Below are 25,203 nucleotides of genomic sequence, written 5' to 3'. Positions count from 1 at the left end.
GCTAAGATTTTTCCGCAGACAAAAGGCAGGCAGAGGATACAGTGGGGCGAAGATCAGAAGGTCCCGTTCAGGTTCAAGGCTTTACACTACAGTAACCTAGCTGTGCAGACTCACAGCCGTCCCAGGCAGCATTCATCTTGAAGATACAGTTTCCTTGAAGAGCTAGACCTGTATTAAGGGTTGACTTGTGTTTCCACAAAATTCCTACACTGAAGTCCTGACCTCCAGTAAGACCTCAGGATGTGACTCTATTTGGAAAGAGGGTCTTTGTGGAGGTGATGAGTTAGGATAAGGTTAGGGAATGGAAACCCACTCCAGTATTCTTGCCTGGAGAATCCCATGGAAAGAGGAGCCTGGTGGGCTACAGTCCATGGGGTCACAAAGAGTCTAACACTGTTAGGGTGGGCCTAAGGCAGATGGCTTAGAAGAAGGGGAAGTTTGGACACAGACACACGTCATCACTGGGAGAATTCCACATGAAGGTGAAGGCTGAGGTCGAGGTGGGGATGCTTCTACACGCCAAGCAATCCTGAAGATGGCCAGGCCACCACCAGAGCCTGGGGAGAGGAAGGAACAGACCCTCCCCTACAGACCTCAGAAGGAGCCAACCTCACTGGCTCCTTGATCTTAGACTTCTGGGCTCCAGAACTGAGAGGGCAGATTTTTCTATTGTTTAAGCTACTCAGTTGGTGGTGTGTGTGCTAAGTCACTTCAGCCGTGTCTGACTCTTTGGGACTGTAGCCCACCAGGCTCCTCTGTCCTTGGGATTCTCCAGGCAAAAACACTGGAGCGGGCTGCCGTTCCCTGCTCCAGAGGATCTTCCAGAGCCGGGAACTGAACCCAGGTCCCTTATGTCTCCCGCACTGGCAGGCGGGTTCTTTACCACTGGCACCAGTTTGTGGTACCTGGAGCACTACCCTAGCAAATAATAAAACTTCTGGGGATCTCTATTGGTCTGTGAAATCTGGGATGTTGGACAAAGAATGCCCCCTGCCATCTCAGTAAAATAGGATGTGTGCCCATCAAGGCAGCAGCCACTACTGACACGGCCCCTGAGGGGATTCAGGATGGGAACAGGATGCTGGCCCTCGGTAGCAAGGTGCCTATCACTGGAGCGATGTCCTGAAACCCAGACTCTTGCCTCTTCCCATATATAGAAAAGCACTAAATTCGTTAACTTGAGATGTCTGGTATTTCTTTACTTGGGAGAATCGTTTGAAGATTGACTACCAAGTTTTCTTTGCTGTTGTTTATTTATTTATTTGTTTTTGAAAAACCTCCTATATATCCCTTGCCCCTGAGGACAGTCCTCAGAGCTACTGAGAGACTGTATCTGGGCTGAAGTCCTCAGTGAAGCTCCAAATAAAGCATAATTCTCAACGTTCAGTTTCTACATTTTTTCCCCCATCAACAGGTGTTTGCTCTCATGACCGTTTGTTTTGGCCTGAATGAAGTTCAGAGGTGATGGGCCAGACCTGGGCCTTTTGATAAGCGCCTCAGCTTCACACTGCTGTCGCCTCTGTGGCAGGCAGACTGCCCGCCCCTTACCTCCTGGGGGCCCCGGTACCATGTCCAGGTCCCCGCACTCAAGGACTCTGGTGACGTCACACATGCCTCTCCTTTCCCCATCTCTTCAGGGTTTTCTCCTGAGAATTCAAAGTCCATGGTTTAGCATCTTGTTCAGCCACCTTCACCCAAGAGCTAATTTAAACATTGGGAGTACATTAGTGAAAAAACAAAAATACTCTCACGAGGCTTACTTTTTACTGTCGAGAGGCAGACAATGAAACAAAGGCCATAATAGGTGAATGAGATACAGCTGATCCTTGAAAATCACAGGGCTTAGGGTCACTGAGCTTCTGCACAGTCAGAGGTCTGTGCATAGCTTTACAGTGGGCTCCTGGTATCCAGGATTCACCATATATATGGATTCAACAAACCACGGATTCTGCATTACTGTAGAGCCTGTTCATTGAAAAAAAATCCTAGTATACATAGACCTGCACAATCCAAATCCTGTTGTTCAAGAACCACCTGTGACTTCGAGAACGTGCTAATGGTTGCTGGAGGAAGGATGGGGGAAGGGACAGTTAGGGAGTCTGGGATGGACACGTGCACATTGCTGTGTTTAAGATGGATAACCAACGAGGACCTACGGTATAGCGCGTGGAACTCAGCTTAAAGTTATGAGGCTGGACTGGAAGGGAGTTGGGGGAGAATGGGTACGTGGGTATGTGTGGCTGAGACCTTTCGCTGCTCACCTGAAACTGTCACAATATTGCTTGTTAATCGGCTATACCCCTGCAGAAAATAAAAGGTTGAAAAGAATAGAGTCCCCTGTGGAATATTAGGTGAAGCAAGAGGGAAAGGGACAGCAGGGATGGAGAGCTGTAGCGAGAGTGTCACGGGGGAAGATGGCTGCTACTTTACAGGGGATGGATGTGATCACGTGTGACAGTCACAATTTTTAATAATCCAAAGAGTCAAGAGCCAGCGGTTGTTTCCAATATCAAGATTATGGCTGAACGTTTTCTGTACTCTGTTTCCTAATCTTCCCTTTGTGAGGAAAAAAATATTCATTCCTTGTCTTTAAAGAAAAACAAAACAAAACACAACACACCTTCTAATTTGGGAATACATTTACAAGAAAGTTATGTAAGAAACGAATGAACAGAAGCCTCATTGAAATACAGTCAGGCGACCAGAAGGGGGAGCTCTCACATCCTGTAAGGATAGAAGAGCCCAGTGGAAAGAAGGAAAGACCCCCTCTCAGAAAAGACTCAGCCAATGGAAAGACGCAGACTCTGCTCCCTAGAGCCCTTCCCCACTGTACACAGCCAGCGGCTCTGATGACAATTATTAAAGAATACAGGTCCACGTGGGAATATCTCAGAGGAAGCTAGAAGAAAAAAAGCAGAAGTAGCATCCAGGTGAGGGCAGGACCAGCTATCTACTTTGTGGGTCCCAGTGCGGAATAAAATGCAGGATTCCACTTCCTGAACAACACTGTGATGGCTGGGACAGAGCTGTGAACTGGGCTCAGTGCCCACTGGGACTCTGCCTGGGTCACAAGCCCAGGAAGCCAGCCCTGGGCCAGGGGGTAAATGCTCGGAGAGTGCCGGTGGTGGTCTCAATTCCCAATCCATTGACCCACCTTCAGCAGGCTGGCAACGTGGGAGAACATACCGTACAGAAGACGGGCCTGTGCCTCCCCAGATCAAGAGCAGTCCTGCTGTTTGCCCCCAGCTGGCCGGCAGGAGCTGCTCTTGCCCAGGGAAGGAGGCTGGAAGGCTGGGTTTTACTCACAGTGGGAAGCACAGATGTGGGCACGCCAGGCCCAGGGCTTCACACCGGGTATCCCTTTTCCATCTTTAACAAGCCTGTGCGCTTGGTACCAAAGTGTGGTCTACTTAGCTAAGGGCACTAGGCTTATGGGAGTGATGGTGGGGCTCTGACTCAGCCGTTCTCACTCTAAAGTTAGTATTTTTAACCCTTTACACTTGCCTTGTACTAGTTTGTTCACACAACACACACACACACACACACTCTCTCTCACACACACACATTCACACACGTGCATGGTTTGCCAAATAAATTGCTTTATTCAGAAGAGTCAACCAGGAGTGTAGCTGCCATAGCAAAACATAACATTGGCGTTGACGAGGAGTGGACCGGTGGAAAAATTGCCTGCTTCCCAAGGAAGCTGGGGAAGGGGCTGGGCATCCACGCCCAGACTTGAGCGTCTCCTTCTGGACAGAGGCTTCTGTTTGGGACGAGAAGACCTCCTGACTTGTGTCTAGGATGGGAGAGGGGGTTTCCTTCATTTGCCAGGGCACCTGGCTAGGCTAGGGAGTGGGGAGCTAAGTGGAAACTCGGCTTTAGGAGGCAAGGTGTCCAGGCTCAGGGGCTTCTCAAGCACTTGGGCGTACTCCACTGACGGTTGCTGTAGTATTGGAGCTTTTTATTATAGGTCTTCATGTTTCTTGCAAAACAAATGATAGCTATTTGATCACATTTGCACCATTGACATTTAAAGTAGGTCCGATCCTCTAAAATCACAAGAAAATAAGCACGGGATGAGTGTGTGTGTGCCAAGTCGCTTCAGTTTTGTCTCTTTGCGACTATATGGACTATAGCCCAGCAGGCTCCTCTGTCCATGGAATTTCCAGGCAAGAGCACAGGAGTGGGTAGCCATTCCCTTCTCCATGGGATCTCCCCAACCCAGGGATGGAACCTGAGTATCTAATTTCTCCTGCATGGGCAAGTGGGTTCTTTATCACTAGCACCACCCAGGAAGACCAAACACTGGATGGTTGGTTAATATTCTTGGGTTTCTCATGGGATATCTGAGGGAATAACACAGCCCGTGTTCTCCCAGAATTTCTAGTTTGGGACAAGCACCAGTGTCCAGATATTTCTGATTGATGGGGAGACAGAATTCCTACCCTTAGAAGCCCATACCCAGTCTGATGGGGACACGAGCCGTGAACTGGGATTCTGTGAAAACCCTTGCTGTAAGCCTTGCTGTTTCTCCTCCCCAGCAGATGTGTTCAGGTGCAAAGCCCCTGTTCCCTGGAGTCGGGGAATGCTTCTTGGTGGGTGTAAGCCAGTCATGGTCGTCCCTGTTCCCTTTGTAGTGAGCAGTGCAGGGGAATCACGTGACCTTGCCCTGACCAGTGAGCCACAAGGGAAAGTCTGCTGGGGGCTTCCGGGAAGGATGAATTTCCAAACAGAGCCTTGTGAAGGGAGAGCCTCTTCCCGTAAGGTGAAGCCATAACTCTTGGAGCTCTAAGTGTGTCTTGGAATCACGTTGCCAGTGTGGCAGGGCAGAAGGCTGGGAAAGGACTGGATCCCTGGCGACACAGCTGAGGGGGCACCCCCGCTCTGGCACTGCCCTCTCTCAGAGTCTGCTATAGGAGAGTCAGACTTCCTCACTCTCTGAGCCTCTGTTGGGTGGGCATCTTGTTGCTTGTCATCCAGAGCCTTCTGAAGCAGAAGGTATTAAGAAGAGGTGGCAAGAATACACGGAAGAACTGTACAAAAAAGATCTTCATGACCCAGATAATCACGATGGTGTGATCACTCACCTAGAGCCAGACATCCTGGAATGCAAAGTCAAGTGGGCCTTAGGAAGCATCACTATGAACAAAGCTAGTGGAATTCCAATTGAGCTGTTTCAAATCCTAAAAGATGATGCTGTGAAAGTGCTGCACTCAATATGCCAGCAAATTTGGAAAACTCAGCAGTGGCCACAGGACTGGAAAAGTTCTGTTTTCATTCCAATCCCAAAGAAAGGCAATGCCAAAGAATGCTCAAGCTACTGCACAATTGCACTCATCTCACACATTAGTAAAGTAATCCTTGAAATTCTCCAAGCCAGGCTTCAACAGTATGTGAACCGTGTGTTTGCAGATGTTCAAGCTGGATTTAGAAAAGGCAGAGGAACTAGAGATCAAATTGCCAACATCCGCTGGATCATGGAAAAGCAAGAGAGTTCCAGAAAAACAACTATTTCTGTTTTATTGACTATACTAAAGCCTTTGACTGTGTGGATCACAACAAACTGGAAAATTCTTTAAGAGGTAGAAATACCAGACCACCTGACCTGCCTCTTGAGAAATCTGTATGTAGGTCAGGAAGCAACAGTTAGAACTGGACATGGAACAACAGACTGGTTCCAAATCAGGAAAGGAGTATGTCAAGGCTGTATATTGTCACCCTGCTTATTTAACTTCTATGCAGAGTACATCATGAGAAACGCTGGGCTGGAGGAAGCACAAGCTGGAATCAAGATTGCCAGGAGAAATATCAATCACCTCAGATATGCAGATGACACCGCCCTTATGGCAGAAAGTGAAGAGGAACTAAAGAGCCTCTTGATGAAAGTGAAAGAGGAGAGTGAAAAAGTTGGCTTAAAGCTCAACATTCAGAAAACAAAGATCATGGCATCCGGTCCCATCACTTCATGGCAAATAGATGGAGAAACAATGGAAGCAGTGACGAATTTTATTTTTGGGGCTCCAAAATCACTGCAGATGATGATTGCAGCCTTGAAGTTAAAAGACGCTTACTCCTTGGAAGAAAATTTATGACCAAACTAGACAGCATATTAAAAAACAGAGACATTTCTTTGCCAGCAAAGGTCCATCTAGTCAAAGTTATGATTTTTCCTGTAATCATGTATGGATGTGAGAGTTGGACTATAAAGAAAGCTAAGTGCCAAAGAATTGATGTTTTTGAATTGTGGTGTTGGAGAAGACTCTTGAGAGTCCCTTGGACTGCAAGGAGATCCAACCAGTCCATCCTAAAGGAAAGCAGTCCTGAATATTCATTGGAAGGAGGGATGCTGAAACTGAAACTCCAATACTTTGGCCACCTGATGCAAAGAACTGACTCATTGGAAAAGACCCTGATGCTGGGAAAGATTGAGGGCAGGAGGAGAAGGGGACGACAGAGGATGAGATGGTTGGATGGGATAACGGACTCAATGGACATGAGTTTGAGTAAACATGGGGAGTTGGTGATGGACAGGCAGGCCTGGCGTGCTGCAGTCCATGGGGTTGGACAAGACTGAGTGACTCAACTGAACTGAACTGACCCAGAGCTTGCTAAAGACACATGACCTTATGAAAAGGTCATGATGGGAAGACATAATTTCTGATCTCAGTGACCTCAGGCTGTTAAGGAAAAGTCCATGGTTTCTCAAAATCCCACTTGTGGGTCAGCTGTCCAGGGCATTAGGCAATCTCTTCCAGCCACCGCCCACCTCTCCTCCCCTTCATGGCCAAACTTGCTCCAGAAGGTTGTCTACACTTGCAGCCTCTCTTCCTCCCACCCACCTTCCAGCCCACTCTAACCTGGCTTTGCCTTCGCAGATCCATGGGCACAGCTCCCACTGAGTCTCCAGTGGTCTTCCTGCCTCTAAATCCAAGGAGCCTGGCCAGCCCTTATCCTGAAAGACCCCTCTGTTAAACTGGCTGCTGTTAATCATCTCCTCCTGGCCCAACTCCTTGACCTCCTTGCGTTTCTCCTTTCTGGGCCTTTAAAGATCAAGTGGGTGGGTCCATCCAAGTCTCTGCTCTCTGTGGCCACCTCCTGAATCTGTGTCCAGTCCTCTCCTTCATCTGTGTGTTCGTTTATCCAGCTGCCTGCTGCTCATTTCCCTTGGTGTTCTGGAAGTTTCCAAGCTCAACTTGTTCCCAGTGGAAGTCTTCCTGCCCTCCCCTACCAGGCCCTCTCAGTTGTACCATCCACATGGTGGTATAGCCATCCAACAGCTCCAGTCAAGCACCAAGCTCAGGTGACCCTGTTTCGGGCCTATCATAATGGCAGCCTCCACCCCTTGCGTCTGGACCCACCATTGCTAAAGGTCAACAGCTTCCTGTCTCTTGCATGGACCCCCTTCATCTGTCTCCCTCCACACTCAACCAGAGTCAGTCCTCTGCAAGATAAATCTGAACATGTCACGTCTTTGCTTGAGAACTCCCTAATTCTTTCAGACAAAATCTAAATACAATACCGTCTTGGGGACTTGACTAGCCCCTTTCTTTCTCTCCAGCATCATCACTCACCACTGGGTCTCATCCTCACATTTCCTTTCATCAGCACAGAATCATTATAGGTCCCTCTGGCCCCTTGGATCCCGCTATGTCCTCTTGTTCGGATGTCCCCAACCCTCCTTTCCCGACCCCTCACAGCCTGGAAGACTCAGCTTGGAGGTCACCGTTCTTGGTGTTCAGAGTCCTTTGCCTCACTTCCTATCAGAATCTACCATGTTGTATTTTCATTTTTGTTACTCCCCAGTCCTCCGTGAGCCCCCTGAGGCAGGGGCACTGTCCCTTTGAATTAACATCTAGTTCTGGTGCCCAGCACAGAGGACACTTAGGAAAATGGACAGCGGAGGCTGGGTGGAGGTGTAGGACTCTTTCTTACCACAAACGATTAGGTCCCAGCGGAGAGTAAAGTTGCATTTCAGGGACACGGTGCCACACCTACGATTCTCCAGCTTTCTGTAGCAACAGTCCTGCTCTGCGCAGCATCTGCAACGAGCTTGTGCTATCGGGGCTGCCCCCCAATCTCCAGAGAGCCCAGGGACCCAGGTCACCCCCATTGACCCTGGGCAGAGACCCAGGCACATTCCAATAGTCTAGAGCGGAGTTTCTAGCAGGTTGGCTGCTTTTTTAGCAGGGACTTCCCGGGGTTCTTTGATCCTGGAATACCAACATGAGACTTCGGCTCCCACCCCAGCCGGGGCCACAGGTGGGCAGAGATGGGAGGGCTGGGGGTGGCCTCCCCCATCCGTTGCGTCCTTGGGGGGTCCTCTGCCATCACCGCACAGGGGCAGCCCCAGAAGCCATCAGTGGTCACAGGTTCTCCTCCTGTCGTGTACTTGAGCTTTTTCTGAAAAGCTGCCAGGTGTCCACCCTGCAGCAGGGCTGGAAGGGCACTGCCGGGTGGCGGGGCCTGAGACGCTGTGACCTCCCTCTGCTTCTCCCCCTCCCCCCCCAAGACAATCTCTCTTCCTCCCACTGAGAGAGGGCCAGATGCAGACGGAATGGAAGCTGGGGTTGGAGGCGCCTCCCTCCACGGGCTGCTCCCCTTCTGGTGAGAGGTCACTGTCAACTCTTACCGAAGCCATGATCAACGCCAGCAGCAGGAGGGGCTTCATGTTGAGGGAATTACAGACAGACCCTCCCGGGTGGCGCCAGCATCTGCCCCGGCCCCTGCTGTCCTGCTCACATTCAACGATCCTGATGAAGACGTCTTTAAGAGAACTCTCAGACACGCTTCTTGGCTCCAGGCACACAGTACACGAGGAGGGGGCGCTTCCCAGCTCTGCTGAGTTTCGCTGGCCAAGAACCCCCTCCCGCCATGAAACACTGCAGAGACCTCCATGCTCCTCACCTACCTGAGAGTTCCTGGAAGGTTGTGACCAGGCCATCCCACCAAACTGGGAGATCCCTGAGGTCTTAGGCCGTGTGTTGTGCCCCCAGTAGGTGTATCTTACTCCCCCCACACACTGGAGTCGAGGCTTGTGGACTTCACCCATGGAGTTGGATCCGTGGTGCTTTTCTCCAGAACTATAGCGCACTGTCTCTTTCACATCTTAAACATGTGCATGCTTCCCTTGTGGCTCAGCTGGTAAAGAATCCGTCTGCAAAGCGGGAGACCTGGGTTCGATCCCTGGGGTGGGAAGATCCCCTGGAGAAGAGAAAGGCTTCCCACTCCAGTCTTCTGGCCTGGAGAATTCCATGGGGTCACAAAGAGTCGGACACAGCTGAGTGACTTTCACTTTCACTTGTACATGTGCAAATACACAGCTACTCACACACACATATGCGCACACACACTCTATACTCATCTACTAATGTGGACATCCTTTTACACGCCCTTTACACATTCACGTGTGCACACAAGGCGCTTGTGCACACACACCTTCTTGTAGTACCGAGTCAGGCACGTGCAGGCTTGTGCTCATGGGTGTGTGCATGTACACACGCATGCACACACACATGTACACACATGTACACGCACATGTATGCACACACGCACATGCACACATGTACACACACGTACACAGACACACACACTATAGGCACCCTTGAGGGCGGCCAGTAATCAGGGACTGGATATTCATTTTTGTCTATTTACTTCTCAGAGGATCCTGAATTGGTGTCTCCAAGCGACCACCTTGTTTATTCTGAACTCCAGTTAAATAGCTGATCCCTCTGGGAGCTTGGTGGGGTAGGGGATGCGGTGGGGATACCCCCCTTAGTTGGGGGACTCAGAGTTTGGCAGGCTACTCACCCTAGGCAATCCTCTTTTTTCCCCTCTCATCAACAGTACAGAACTGAGGTTTTTCCATCCTTACGCTCCATTCGCTGATGCCGAGATTGGAGGTTATTTTGTCATCTTTCTTGTGGGTGTCCCTCCTGAGTGAATAAATCCCCGTAATCAGGTCTGGGTGTGAGCCTCCTGAACCCACTTCCAGGAGAGGGCGAGGGCCATCTGCTGCTGGCCAAGGGTTTTTCCTTTCTGCTGCTAAGTAAGCCGCTTGGGAATAAGAATCGGGGCAGTTAACGTTATTCATTCATTCCATAAGCCAGCCATTCAAGAAGCACATGCTAAGCCTCCACAAAGTGCCAGCCCGCCGTGAACCTCTCAGGAGGTGATGAGAACTCGTCCCGCCCCCAGGGATCCTGGGGACCCTGGCAGGGAGAGAACTGCAGTGGGGCAGATGACACCTGCTCGCCTGGCTTGGAACAGCACCTCCACCTTCTCTTCTGGCTCCTCTTTCCTCTCTTCCTCCTCCTCCCCTTCTAGAAAAAGCAAGAGACTGTCCAGAGGTCCCGGTACTCTCACCCAGGCGTGTACTGCTGGCCCCCCCTCCCCAGGGTCCCGGTACTCTCACCCAGGCGTGTACTGCCGCCCCCTCCTTGCCAGTCCTCACCTGTTTGGAGATGGAGCTGACTGATGCTCATGGGATCTATTGCTCTTTCTTCTTCCGCCTCAGGGAGACAGTGACTCTATTTCCAAAGCAGATGCCTTTTTCAAGCCCTTCACCACTGCTAAGAGGTTAACTTGTGTGACCTTCAGTTAATAGTCCCCAACACTCACCCCCCAGAAGCCAGAGACCGAGGCTATGGTGCCCATCCCCATTCTGCTTGCTCCCCACATTCTCCAGGCCCCCCTCCAGGCTAGGCTCAGGAGACTGAATCTTGCCAGCAAAACGTGTACATCAGTGCTGAGGGTCACCGCCAGGCAGAAGTGAGGTAAAGGCCGCGTCCTGTGCCCCAGTTTCTGAGCCCTGAATGGTGGAACTGGAAGATGGAGACAGCTTGTGTCCCTGAGTCATCGCATGGAGGACCCTTGTCCAGGAGAGTCCACCCACATACAGGCTTCAGCCAACCTCAGATCACGCAGCACCACTGCTGTTCATTTACTCAGTCGTGCCTCACTCATGGTCTTTGCATGAGTGAGAAATACACTTTGATTTGTTAAACTACTGATCATTGAGATCAGTGAGCAGCAAGCATGGTGGTCTCACCCCATCAATAACCAGCTCTGTGGCTGGATTAGACCTCATGGTTGTTATGATTTCATGATACCTTTTCATGATAATTATCAGAAATCCTTGAATAAAGGTTTATTACTTACATGACCAGGAAGTTACACAGCGCAGGTGGAGCCCCATAGCAAAATCGAGGGTAGAGAGAGCCTGAGATCTTGGGTCTGGGGTTCTGCTTTTATTTGGGTTGAGGGTGGGGGCCTAGGCTTTTGTTGGCTCACTCTTAACTGGTGGATTTAAAATACATGAGCAGTAATGTAAAGTGCAGGAGGAGGGGAAAAAAAACCCCACAAAAACAGGTGGCCCAAATAGTCGAATTAACCAAAATCTATAAAATGAAGGCGTGGCTGGCAAGGTGTTGATTCTAGACCGCTATCTTTGACCTGGATGCCCGGCAACCAGAGGTTATCAGGCACCAGTCGAAGGTTATCAGGAAAATACCTTACAAGAAACCAACACAACTGTCAGGCTTTACACTACAGTAACCTATGTGTTAACAGCCATCCCAGGCCGCTTTCATCTGAATATAGTTTCCTTGAGGAGCTAGACCTGCATTAGGGGTTGATTCCTGTCGCCGCCAAATTCCTACATTGAATCCTGACCTCCAGTATGACCTCAGGATATGACTCTATTTGGAAAAGAGGGTCTTTGTGGGGATGATGAGTTAGGATAAGTTTATTAGGGTGGACCTAAAGCTGAAACTCCAGTACTTTGTCCACCTCATGCGGAGAGTTGACTCATTGAAAAAGACTCTGATGCTGGGAGGGATTGGGGGCAGGAGGAGAAGGGGACGACAGAGGATGAGATGGCTGGATGGCATCACTGACTCGATGGATGTGAGTCTGAGTGAACTCTGGGAGTTGGTGATGGACAGGGAGGCCTGGCGTGCTGCGATTCATGGGGTTGCAGAGTCGGACACGACTGAGCGACTGAACTGAACTGAATGCAGGATGACCGGTATCTTTAGAAAGAGGGGAAGTTTGGACAAAGATGCACATGCATCTTCACTGGGAGAATTCCACCTTCCAGAAGGTGAAGGCCGAGATTGAGGTGGGGATGCTTCCACACACCAAGCAATCCTGAAGATGGCCAGGTCACCGCCAGAGCCTGGGGAGAGGAGGGAACAGATCCTCCCCCACAGACCTCAGAAGGAGCCAACCTCACTGGCTCCTTGATCTTAGACTTCTGGGCTCCAGAACTGAGAGAGCAGATTTTTCTGTTGTTTAGGCTACTCAGGTCATGGTTCCTGGTACAAATTCCTAGCAAATTAAACAGCCTCCGAAGATCTCCATGAGTCTTGACAATATGGGATTTGAGGACAAAGAATGCCCCCTGCCATCTCAGTAAACAAAGACGCTGTGGCCATCCAGCCATCAGCCGCCCCTGACAGCGCCCCCGAGGGGACTCAGAACGAGGGAATCAGGGCACCAGCCCTCGGCAGGTAAGGCGCATGAGGCACGGTGCAGGAGTGATTGCATCAGCGCCAGACTCTTGCATCTTTTAACACATAGAAGAGCGCCAAATTTATTAACCTGAGATATCAGGTTTTCCTTTAGCTGGCAGATATCTTTTGGTGTTTAACTACCCCGGGCTTTTTTGTTTGTTAGCATATTTTTGCAAAAACTCCTACATATCCCAACTCCTCCCTTACCCCTGAGGACAGTCCTCAGACCTACCCAACAGTATGTATCCGGGCTGACGTCCTCCGTAAAGCCCCCAGTAAAGCACTATTCTCAATGTTTAGGTTGTGCATTTTTTCCCATCAACAGACTTTTGCTCTCACATCTGTCTTTGGCCTAGATGCAGGTACGGAGGTGACGCGCTAAACCTTGGCCTTCTGTCAAGCACCTCAGCTTTGGAATACTGTTGTTTCCATGGCAGGCAACGCGCCTCACCCCCATATATCTTGGTGGCCCCTGGTATCGTGTCCAGGTCCCAGCACTCAAAGACTCTGGTGATGTCACACACGGCCCTGCCTTTTCCCATCTTCTCAGGATTTTTCCCAATAATTCAACATCAGTGGTCTGGCCTCTTGATAGCCGCCTTCATCCAGAAACCAATTTAAGCACTTGGAGTACATTAATAAAAAAACAAAACTACTCTCATGGGGCGTACATTTTAGTGGAGAGAGGTTATGAAACAAAAGATACAACAGGTAATCTTTGAATGGCATGGGGGTGAGGGGCGCTGACCCTCTGCACAGTCGGATATTTGCCTGTGACTTCACGGTGGCCCCAGCATCTGTGATTCCCCACATACAGGCTTCAGCCAACCTCAGATCACTCAGCACCATTGCTGTTCAGTTACTCAGTCATGCCTGACTCTGCAACCCCATGGACTGCGGCAGGCCTCCCTGTCCTTCACCATCTCCTGGAGCCTGCTCAAACTCATGTCCATTGAGTAGGTGATGCCATCCAACCATCTCGTCCTCTGTCATCCCCTTCTCATCCTGCCTTCAGTCTTTCCCAACATCAGGGTCTTTCTAATGAATCGGCTCTTCACATCAGGTGGCCAAAGTATTGGAGCTTCAGCTTCAGCAGCAGTCCTTCCAATGAATATTCAGGACTGATCTCCTTTAGGATGGACTGGTTTGCTCTCCTTGCAGTCCAAGAGACTCTCAAGAGTCTTCTCCAGCACCACAGTTCAAAAGCATCAAATCTTTGGCACTCAGCCTTCTTTATGTTCCAACTCTCACATCCATACATGACTACTGGAAAAACCATAATTTTGGCTATACAGACCTTTGTCAGGGAAGCATTGTCTCTGCTTTTTAATATACTGTCTAGGTTTGTCATAGCTTTTCTTCTAAGGAACAACTGTCTTTTCATTTCATGGCTGCAGTCACCATCTGCAGCAATTTTGGAGACCAAGAAAATAAAGTCTGTCACTGTTTCCATTGTTTCCCCATCTATTTGCCATGAAGTGATGGGACTGGACGCCATGGTCTCAGTTTTTTGAATGTTGAGTTTTAAGCCAGCTTTTTGTAGTACTGTAGTGTATGTCTATACCAAAGCCTTTGATTGTGTGGATCACAATACACTGTGGAAAATTCTGAGAGAGATGGGAATACCAGACCATCTGACCTGCCTCTTGAGAAACCTATATGCAGGTCAGGAAGCAACGTTAGAACTGGACATGGAACAACAGGCTGGTTCCAAACAGGAAAAGGAGTACGTCAAGGCTGTATATTGTTACCCTGCTTATTTAACTTCTATGCAGAGTACATCATGAGAAATGCTGGGCTGGAAGAAGCACAAGCTGGAATCAAGATTGCCAGGAGAAATATCAATAACCTCAGATATGCAGATGACACCACCCTTATGGCAGAAAGTGAAGAGGAACTAAAGAGCCTCTTGATGAAAGTGAAAGAGGAGAGTGAAAAAGTTGGCTTAAAGCTCAACATTCAGAAAACGAAGATCATGGCATCTGGTCCCATCACTTCATGGGAAATAGATGGGGAAACAGTGGAAACAGTGTCAGACTTTATTTTTTGGGGGCTCCAGAATCACTGCAGATAGTGATTGAAGCCATGAAATTAAAACACGCTTACTCCTTAGAAGGAAAGTTATGACCAACCTAGATAGCATATTGAAAAGCAGAGACATTACTTTGCCAACAAAGGTCCATCTAGTCAAGGCTATGGTTTTTCCAGTGGTCATGGGTGTGAGAGTTGGACTGTGAAGAAAGCTGAGTGCCGAAGAATTGATGCTTTTGAACTGTGGTGTTGGAGAAGACTCTTGAGAGTCCCTTGGACTGCAAGGACATCCAGCCAGTCCATTCTGAAGGAGATCAGTCCTGGGTATTCTTTGGAAGGAATGATCCTAAGCTGAAACTCCAGTACTTTGGTCACTTCATGCGAAGAGTTGACTCATTGGAAAAAAATCTGATGCTGGGAGAGATTGAGGGCAGGAGGAGAAGGGGATGACAGAGGAGGAGATGGCTGGATGGCATCACCGACTCGATGGACATGAGTTTGGGTGAACTCCAGGAGTTGGTGATGGACAGGGAGGCCTGGCATGCTGCGATTCATGGGGTCACAAAGAGTCAGACACGACTGAGTGACTGAATTGAACTGAACTTAGTGTATGTCTGTTCATTGAAAAAAAATCTGTGTATAAATGGGCCTAAGCAATTCAAACCCTTGTTCAAGAGTCAATTGTAGGGTATTAGACGGTGATGAAGCAAGAGGGAAGAGGCAACAGAAATGGATGAGGGGCAGCGGGAGCATCCTGGGGGAGGTCCTGTTACCTTCCATGGGACGGACGTGCTCAAACAGGATAGCCAACGCTCAGAAATGTTTTCATTTATTAATAATTAGAAGAGCTAGCCTCGTATAAGTGATTGTTTCCAAAATCAGAGTTATGCCTGAACTTTTTCTGTACTCTGATTCCTAATCTTCCTTTGTGAGGAAAAATTATTTAATACTCTTAAAAAAAAAAAACTTCTGATGTGGAAATACATTTATGTGTAAGTTGTGTAAGAAATGAATAAACAGAAACCTCAATGAAATATAATTAAGGAGCCAGAAGGCAGAGGTCTCACATCCTGGAAGGTTAGCAGAGCCCAGTGGGCAGAAGGAATGAGTCCCCTTCCTTCCTGGTAAGGACTCAGCCCATGAAAAGCCATGGACTCTTTGTTTCCTTGAGCCCGTCCCCACTGCACAAAGCCAGCAGCTCTGGTGGAGATTACTGAAGAATTCCCAGGTGGGAATATCTGAGAGGAGCCTTGGATGACAAGAGGGGAAGTAGCATCCAGGTGAGGGATGGACCAGCCACCTACTTTGTGGGTCCCCTACTTTGTGGATTCCACATCATTAACAACATTGTGATGGCTGGGGCAGAGCCGTAAACTAGGCGCAGTGCCCACTGGGGCTCTGCCTGGGTCACAAGCCCAGGAAGCCAGCCCTGGGCGAGGGGGTAAGTGACCTGAGAGTCCCATCAGTGGCCAGTGTTACACTGACCCACCTCTGGGCCAGCAACATAGAAGACTGTGCCTCACAGAAGACTTGGATTATAGACCCTCAAACATCAGGAGCCGCATTTCTGTCTCTCCCCAACAGGCCAGCAGGAGCTGCTCTTGCCTAGGGTAGGAGAGGTGGAAGGCTGGGTTTTTCTTGTAACAATAAGAACAGAGGCAGACAGGTCAGAGCCGGTGGTTTACATCCATTATCCATTTAACTTCCCCAATAAGCCAGGGGGCCCTTGGGACAAAGCGATCTTCGTTTAGATGAGGGCGCTAAGGCCTAGGGAAGTGGTGGTGGTGGGGATTTGACTCAGCCAGCCTGATGCTAAGTGAAGTGTAGTCCCTCGGTCATGCCCAGTGTTTTGGGATGCTGTGGACCCCATGGAGCCTGCCAGGCTCCTCTGTCCGTGGGATTTTCCAGGCAAGGATACTGGAGCGGTTTGCCATTTCCTTCTCCAGGGGATCTTCCCCAACCAGGCATCGATCTCGGGTCTTCTGCACGGCAGGCAGATTCTTTACCGACTGAGCCACCAGAGAAGCCCATATTTTTACCCCCTTACACACTATTCCCTCGTACTGGTTTGTTCTCACACTAGAGGTACCTGTGAGTACCACCCATACACACACACACACACACACACACACACACACACACACACACACTCACATGCAGTTTGCCAAATAAATTGTTTTATTCAGAAGAGCCCACCAGGAGTGTAGCTGCCACAGCTAAACGTGACTTTGGACTTGAAGAAGAGTGGAAATGGGAGGAACAAAACCTCTGGCTGTCCAAGGAAGCAGGGGAAGGAGCTTGGCATACATGCCCGGATCTGCGCTTCTCTTTCTAGATAGAAGGCTTCTGTTGGGGGAGAGAAGGGCTCCCGGCTGGTCTCTAGGATGGAAGAGGGGGTTTTCTTCATTTGCGAGGGAACATGGCGAGGGCAGGGAGTCGGGTGCTAGAGTGGAGGCTCAGCACTGGGTGGTAAGGCGTCCAGGATCGGGGGCCTCTCAGCACTTCGGGGCGCGCCCTGTGCACAGTAAGTTGCTGTACTTTTGGAGCTTTCTATTATAGGTGTTCTGGGTCTTTGCAAAACAGATGGCAGCTTTTTTATCACATTCACAGACTATACGTCTACACACACCTTGATTCTCTGAAACCACAAGAAAATAAAAACAGGGTGGGGTTAGTTAATATTCCATGGTTTCTTCTGGGAATTCCGAGGGACAAGACACAGCCCCTGTTCTCCCAGGGTTTCTAGTCTGGGACAAGCATGGACGTTCAGATATTACTGGCTGATGAGGGCCCTGTGTGGGCCCTCAGAAAGCCCACACCCAGTGTCGTGAGAACACCAGCAAGCTGAGCACTGGGATTCTGTGAAAAGCCTTTCTCTTAGCCACTGCCTCTTCCTTCTCCCCAGCAGATGCGTTCAGGGGCAAGGTCCCTGGCCGGGGCATTGGGGAGCGGCTCTTGATGGGTCACGGTCGTCCCTGTTCCCTTTGTAGTGATTAGGGCAGGAGAAGCACGTAACCTTGCCCTCCAGTGAGCCCCAAGGGAAAGTCTGCTGGGGCTTCTGGGAAGGATGACTTTCCTCTCTCTGAAAAGAGGCTTGTAAAGGAAAGCCTCTTTTGTAGGGTGAAGCGACAACTCGTGAAGCTCTAGGGTGCCTTGGAATCACGATGCCGATGTGGCAGGGCAGAAGGCTGGGAAAGGACTGGACCCTTGGCAGCACAGCCGAGGAGCTGCCCCAGCTGACCACCATTGCTGCAGGTCAAGGGCTTGCTATCTTTTGTCTGCATCGAGACAATACACCCCCTTCCATCAGTCTCCATCCACCCTCAGCCTGAGCAAGTTCCCTGAAATGCACGTCTGGTCACGTCACTCCTTCCCCCAAGAGCTCGCTAATTCTTTGGGACAAAATGTGAATAGAACCCGACACCTTTCTTTCTCTCCAGCATTATTGCTCACTGCTCTGTCTCATCCTCACGTTTCCCTCCTGCAGCACAGAACTGCTACAGCCCCCTCTGGCCCCCTGGACCCTGCTGTGTCGTCTTGGTGGGATGCCCCAGCCCTCCTTCCCCTTGACTCCTCTCCGCCTTGAGGCTGCAGCTTGGAGGTCACCATTCTGAGGAGCCTTCCTCGACCCTCAGGCTGTGCTCAGAGCCCGGCCCTCGTCCTGACTGCGTATCAGAGTCTACTGTGTATCAGAGTCTACTGTGTTGATTTTCCTTTTCCTTACTTCCCACTCAACCGTGAGCCCTTGAGGCAGAGACCTTTGTATCTAGCTCTGGTGCCCGGCACAGTGAACACACAGGAAAATGAACAAAGGAGGCTGGGTGCAGTCGGTAGGACTTGTTCTTACCACAGATGATTTGGCCCCGGCGGATGGACACATTGTATCCCAGGAACTTGGTGCCACACCCATGATACTTCAGCTTTTTGTAACAGCAGTCATGTTCCCAACAGCACCTGCGACAAGACTGAGCTATGGGGGCGGCCTCCGCACGCGCCAGGGAGCCGGGTGCCGTGGTTTCACCCACCTCGACCCCGAGCAGAGGCCCGGGGACAGGGGCCTAGTTTAGTGCACAGCTTCCACCAGGATGGTTGCTGTTTCAGCTGAGCCTCGCTGGCGTTCTTTGAGGTGAGGCGCCAGCCTTCGGCTCCCGCCCCAGCCGGGGCCACCAGTGGGCAGAGGCGGGAGGGCTGGGGGTGGCCTCACCAATCCGTTGCGTCCTTGGGGGTTCCTCTGCCACCCAGTCCACAGTAGCAGCCGTAGGCACCATAATTGGACACGGCTCCCTTTCCTGTTGTGTGCTTGATCATTGCCGCGAAATCCCACAAATATGCCTGGACCTGAAGAAGGGCTGGAAGGACATTGCCTGGTGACGGGGCCTGGGACGGCACGTCCACCTCCGCCTCTCGCTGCCACTCCCCCTCCCCACAAAGGTCCTCGTCTTCATCCCGCAGAGAGGGGGACAGACACAGCGGAAGGGGGCCTTGGGAATGAAGGAGCCTCCTTCCCTGGGCTCTCACCCTTCTGGTGAGTGACAATGAAAGTGAAGTCGCTCAGTCGTGTCCGACTCTTTGCGACCCCGTGGACTGTAGCCCACCAGGCTGCTCTGTCCAAGGGATTCTCCAGGCAAGAATACTGGAGTGGGTTGCCATGCCTTCCTCCAGGGGATCTTCCCAACAACCCAGGGATCAATCCCGGGTCTCCGGCATTGCAGGCAGATGCTTTACCCTCTGAGCCACCAGGATGAGAGGTAGGATGAACTCTTACCGAAGGCCATGATCACTGCCAGCAGCAGAAGGGTCTTCATCTTGAGGGTTCTGTGGGGGAGAAATACAGATAGGACGGCCTAGACCCCTCTCCCAGGTGATACTAGCTTCTGCCCCGGGCCCTGCTTTCTTGCTAGCATTCAGCAGTTCTGATGAAAAGAGCCTTTAAAGAGCCTCTCAGCCCCAGGCGGGATCCAGCATGACTGCCTTAATCAGGCACACAGTACACGTGGAGGGGGCACTTCCCAGCTTTGTCGAACTTTCCACTGGTCAAGATCACCCCTCCCCGCAATATACACCAATGAGACCCCCATGCTCCTCACCCACCTGAGAGTTTCTGGAAGGCGGCGACCAGATCATTGCATAAAACTGGGAGATAGATCCCTGAGGTCTTAGGCTGTGTGTCCCGCATTAGATGTTTCTTACTCGCCCTCTACCCTGGAGTCAAGGCTTGGGAATTCTGCCCGTGGAGTCCAATCTGCAGTGTTTTTCTTGAGAACTAAAGCAGCGCCCTCTCTTTGAACACTTACACTTGTATGTGCTCAAACTCACACCTACTCACACCCAAGTGAATGGATAAAACATGCATTCTGGTGCTCACCTACTACGGTGGACCTCCTTTATCACAATATATTCACGTACGCACACAACACACTTGTGCACACCACACCCTCTTGTCTCAGCAAATCAGGCACGTGCAGACTTGTGCTCATCACACACTCTCACACACACACCCCATAGCCACTTGAAGGCAGCCGGTGATCAGGGACTGGGTGTTCATTTCTGGCTATTTACTTCTCAGAGGATCCCAAGTTAACAGCTCCAAGAGATCGCCTTGTTTATTCCGAACTCCAGTTAAATAGCTGATCCCTCTGGGAGCTTGGGGGCTGGTGGGTTAGGGGACGGGGTGGCCTTATGGCCAGGTGTTGGACTCAGAGTTTGGCATGCCTCTCCCCTAGGCAATCCCCCCTTTTTTTGCCTCTCATCAATCAACTAGCAGGACAGAGCTGAGGATGGAAACACCTTATGTGCCATCAGCTGATGCCGAATTTCAGATGATTCTGTAATTTCTTTCTCCCGAGTGAATAAACTCTGGTAATCGCGTCTGGGCATGACCACTAGTCACCCCCTTGAACCCACTTTCAGGAGAGGGCAGGGCCCCTGCTGTTGACTGGTTCCTCTCTTCCGCCAAGTATGCCATTTGGGAATAAGAAATAGGCATTTAGTGTTATTCATCCGATCAATCAGTCATCCACAGGAAGTACATATTAAGCCTCCATGAAGTACCAGGGGGTGAGGCTTTCAGGAGGTGCTGGGGATTTGCCCTGCCCCCAGTGGCCCCTGAGACCTCCACAGGGACAGAACTGCAGTGGGGCAGATGGTCTTCCCACTGACGTGGACCAGCATCTCCACTTGCTCTTTTCCTTCCTAAATTGTCTGTTCTTCCTCCATTCCTTCTAGAAAAAGGTGAGGGTGTCCTAGCTTCCCTCCACCCCCCCTCCAGGCACGCGCTGCTGATGCTTCATCCCCAGCCATCACCTGTTTGGAGATGGAGCTGACTGACGCTCCTTGAATCTGCTGCTCTTTCTTTTTTTCTTCAGCCTCAGGGAGACTGCGACTCTATTTCCCAAATAGAGGCCTTCTTCATGGCCTTCACCACTGCTAAGAATTTAGCTCCTGGGGCCTTCAGTTAACCCTTCCCCACACCCATCCCCAAAACGCCAGTGTGCAGAGGCGAAGTTGCCCACCGTCATTTCACTTGCTCCCCACATTCTCCAGGGCCCCCTCCAGGTTAGGCTCAGGAGACTGAATCTTGCCAGCAAAAGGTGTGTGTGCATCAGTGCTGAGAGCCACTGCCGGGCTGAAGCGAGGGAGACGTGCAACAGTTGCAGACGTGCAACAGTCTTTGCATGAGCGAGAAATACACTTTGGTTTCTTACACCACTGGTCACTGAGATCAGTGACTAGCAAACCTGTCACACGGCACTCTCAGCCTATCTCTAACCAGTGCTGTGGCTGGATCAGGCAATGCAGTTTTTCACAACTGCAAGATGCCCTTTAACAATAATCATCAGAGATCTTTGAAAGAATAAAGGTTATTACTTACAGGACCTGGAAGAACACAGCACGCCTGGAGCCCCGCAGCACCGCTGAGGGTAGAGAGAGAGGCTGAGATCTTGGGTCTGGGGTTCCGCTTTTATTGGGGTCAAGGGTGGGGGCCTAGGCTTTTTTGTGTTCACTTTTTATTGGTGGATTTAAAGTACCTGAGCCGTAATGGAAAGTGCAGGGAGAGAGAAAAAAAAACCACGTGGCCCAAATAGTCAAATTAACTAAAATCTCTAAAACAAAGGTGTGCCTGGCAAGGTGTTTATTCTAGATAACTGTCTTGGACGTGGATGCCTGGCAATCAGAGGTTATCAGACATGAATTGGAGGTTATCGGAAAGTTACTTTACAAAAACCCAAACAGACACTGGAAAAAACTGTCAGCCGTTTATAGTACAACAACCCGTCTATACCGACTAACAGCCATCCCAGGCCGCTTTCATCTTGAAGATACAATTTCCTTGAAGAGCTAGACCTGTGTCAAGGGTTGACTTGTGAACCCACCGAATTCCTACGTTGAATTCAGACCTCCAATAAGACCTCAGGATGTGACTGTATTTGGAAAGAGGGTCTTTGTGGAGGTGATGAGTTAGGATAAGGCTATTAGGGTGGACCTAATGCAGGATGACTTGGAGAAGGAAATGGCAACCCACTCCAGTACTCTTGCCTAGAGAATCCTGTGGACAGAGGAGCCTGGTGGGCTGCTGTCCATGGGGTTGCGCAGAGTCGGACACGACTGAAGCGACTTAGCAGCAGCAGCAGCAATGCAGGATGACTAGTGTCTTTAGAATGAGGGGAAGTTTGGACAGAGAGACACGCATACGTCTTCACTGGGAGAATTCCATATGAAGGTGAAGGTGGGGATGCTTCTATGCACCGAGGAACCCTAAAGATAGCCAGGTCATCACCAGAGCCTGGGGAGAGGAAGGAACAGACCCTCCCCCACAGACATCAGAAGGAGCCAACCTCGCTGGCACCTTAATCTTAGACTTCTGGGCTCCAGAACTGAGAGAGCAGATATTTCTGTTGTTTAAGCTACTCAAGTCGTGCTACCTGGTGCAAATTCCTCGCAAATTAATATAACGTCTGGGGATCTCTGTGGGTCTTGGTAATCTGCGGTCTGTGGACAAAGAATGCCCCCTACCATCTCAGTAAACCAAGGATGGGGTGGCCGTCAAGCCATCAGCCTCCCCTGACAGAGCATCCCGAGGGGACTCAGGGTGGATACAAAAAGAGGATACTGACGCCTAGGTTAGGTAAGGCGCATACCACAGAAGTGATTTCATTAAACTCTTTTTAAGTTCATTAGTTAGTTTACTGGCTGTGTTGGGTCGTCCTTGCTGGGCGCGGGCTTTCTTAATTGTGGCGAGTGGCTGCTGGTCTTTACCGTGGAGCGCGGGCTTCCCAGAACCGGGCCTTCTCTGGGTGCAGAGCGCAGGCTCTAGGCAAGTGGGCGCGGAGGCGGCCGCGGCCTCTCGAGGGACGGACGTAGTCGCGGCTGTGCTAAGGCTCAGTCGCTCTCCGGCAGGTGGGCTCTCCCTGGACCAGGGATTGAGCCCGCATCCCCGCATCGGCAGGTGGACTGTGACCAGTGGACCACCAGAGAAGGCCAGGGCCAGACTCCGCATCTGCCCACGCAGAGAAAAGCGCTGAATGCGGCAGCTTGAGCTGTCTGGGTTTTCTTTAATTAACAGGAAGTTTTTGGTGTTTTGCTACCTGTTTGGGGTGTGTATGTGTGTGTGTGTTTTCCGCAAAGCCCCTGTATATCCTGGCTCCTCCCTCGTCTCTCAGTACTATCCTCAGAGCTACCTAAGAGGCTGCATCCAGGCTGAAGCCCTCAGTAATGCCCCAAGTAAAACAATTCTCACGATTTAGGTTCTGCCTTTTTTTTTTTTAGTCAACAGAATTTTCACTCTCCTGGCCATTTGTTTCAGGCATACATGAAGGTTCAGAGGTCATGGGCTAGACTGTGGCCTTTGGTTAGGCACCTCAGTTCAGAATACTGTCGTTCAATGGCAAGCAGGCTGGTCCCCCTCCATATATCCTGGCGGCCCCTGGCATCATGTCCAGGCCCCAGTCCCCAGAGACCCTGGTAATGTCACACACTGCCTCTCCTTTCCTCATCTTTTCAAGATCTCCCTGAAGAACTCAAAGTCCATGATGTGGCTTCTTGTCTAGCCACCTTCATCCAATTGGCTGCAGACGGTAAAGAATCTGCCTGCAGTGTAGGAGATCCTCAAGTTGAGAAGATCCCCTGGGGAAGGGAATGGCTACCCATTCCAGTATTCTTGCCTGGAGACTTCCATGGGCAGAGGAGCCCGGTGGGCTACAGTCTATGTGGTGGCAAAGGGCTGGACATGGCTAAGCAACTAACACTTTCACTTTCCAGCCACCTTCATCCGAAGACCAATATATTTATTTATGTTTATTTAAAAGGATACCTTTTAAAAATACATTTTAAAATATTTGTTTGTATTTATTCATTCGGCAGCGCCAGGTCTTGCATGCTGAGGTATGCGGGATCCTTGCTGTGGCACGGGCAACCTTTTTATCTGTAGCATGTGAACTCTTGAGGCGTGTGGATCTAGTTCCCTGACCAGGGACTGAACCCGGGGCCCCTGCATTCGGAGAGTGGAGTCTTAGCCACTGGGCCACCAGGGACATCCCCCAAGGATTAATTTAAGCACTTGGAGTACATCAGTGAAGAAGCAAAAACTCTCTACTCTCATGGTGCTTACATTTTGGTGGAGAGAGACAGACAATAAAGCAGAAGACACAATAGACAAGTGCGACACAGCTTATCCTTGAACAGCACAGGGATTAGGCATGCTGACCTCCACACAGTCAAAAATCTGGGCATAACGCTACAGTTACTGTGCATAGCTTTTAGTATCTTATACGCCCCACGTGTACAGATTCAATCAACCTCAGATTATGTGTAACTGAAGTGCAGTTACTAAATTTACATATTTTTACGGAAAAATAATCCATGTGTAACGGGACCTGCAGAATTCAACTCTGTTGTTCCAGAGCCAGCTGCAGAAATTTAGTTGGTGATGAGCAAGGGGAAAGAGACGGATGAGAGAAAGCAGGAGTGTGAAGATGGCTGCTACTTTACGTGGGATGGATGTGCTCAGATGGGACAGTCAGTGCTCAGAAAAGCTTTCTTGTGTTATTAATAATTAGAAGAGTCAGCCTTTCATCAGTGGTTGCTTCCAATGTCAGGATTATTTACGGCTGGACTTTTTCCTGTACTCTCTGGTTCCTAATCTTTCCTTTCCAAGGAAAAGTTACTCATTACTCTTTTTTTTTTTTTTTTAATACTAATTTGGAAATACATTTACAGGAAAGTTGTGTAAGAAATGAATAAATAGAAATTTCAGTGAAACCGAGTTGGGCAGCTAGAAGGCAGAGCTTTCACACCCTGTAAGGAAAGCAGAGCCAGACAGGAAGAAGGAAACACTCCTCTTCCTTCCTGGTAAGGACCCAGCCAAGGAAAAGCCATGGATGCTTTGTTTCCTATAGCCCTTCCCAACTTCTCGTTTTCCTCTATAAAAGAGTTCTCCTCTCCTTACCGTGGAGGGACTTGCATGTGGTGCCTCAAGGTTGTAGACCCCGAGTTATTCTCTGCTGATCCCAAATAAACCCACCACTGCTGGAAAAATATCTGATGGTCTAGGTATTTGTTTCAGGTCAACAGTTGCAAACGTAGAATTCCTCTATCCGCCTCATCCCCTGAATGTTAACATTCTGCGTATAGCCATGGTACAATTATGGAAACCAGGAAATGG

At 50.1% G+C, this 25,203-nt stretch overlaps 2 protein-coding genes and 1 long non-coding RNA gene across 4 annotated transcripts in view; 1 reads left to right on the top strand and 2 right to left on the bottom strand.

The window, feature by feature from the left end:
* The window catches only part of PLA2G5 (phospholipase A2 group V), a 120,202-nt gene that overhangs the window by 52,682 nt on the left and 42,317 nt on the right, over positions 1-25,203 (top strand). The window lies entirely within an intron of this gene.
* On the bottom strand, positions 3,941-11,261 carry LOC121818787 (uncharacterized). Of its 2 annotated transcripts, XR_006058903.1 has the most exons (6): positions 11,158-11,261; positions 10,451-10,807; positions 10,245-10,319; positions 9,808-9,932; positions 7,933-9,154; positions 3,941-4,049 (listed from the first exon to the last, which is right to left on the bottom strand). It is a non-coding gene; the product is annotated as an uncharacterized LOC121818787 (long non-coding RNA). The 2 variants fall into 2 exon arrangements; XR_009599466.1 differs by having other exon boundaries at positions 3,941-9,154.
* On the bottom strand, positions 16,704-21,478 carry LOC101107171 (phospholipase A2, membrane associated-like). The gene is made up of 5 exons (XM_004005163.5): positions 21,415-21,478; positions 19,309-19,358; positions 18,748-18,892; positions 18,391-18,497; positions 16,704-17,181 (listed from the first exon to the last, which is right to left on the bottom strand). Exons 2-5 carry the CDS (start codon positions 19,346-19,348, stop codon positions 17,039-17,041), a joined length of 435 nt encoding a protein of 144 aa, XP_004005212.1. The 5' UTR covers positions 19,349-19,358; positions 21,415-21,478; the 3' UTR covers positions 16,704-17,038.

This window comes from Ovis aries, chromosome 2 (assembly GCF_016772045.2).
Source record: "Ovis aries strain OAR_USU_Benz2616 breed Rambouillet chromosome 2, ARS-UI_Ramb_v3.0, whole genome shotgun sequence".
Lineage (NCBI taxonomy): Eukaryota > Metazoa > Chordata > Mammalia > Artiodactyla > Bovidae > Ovis > Ovis aries.
Note: the sequence above shows the minus strand (reverse complement) of the source record. Positions and strands in the feature narration are given on the sequence as shown.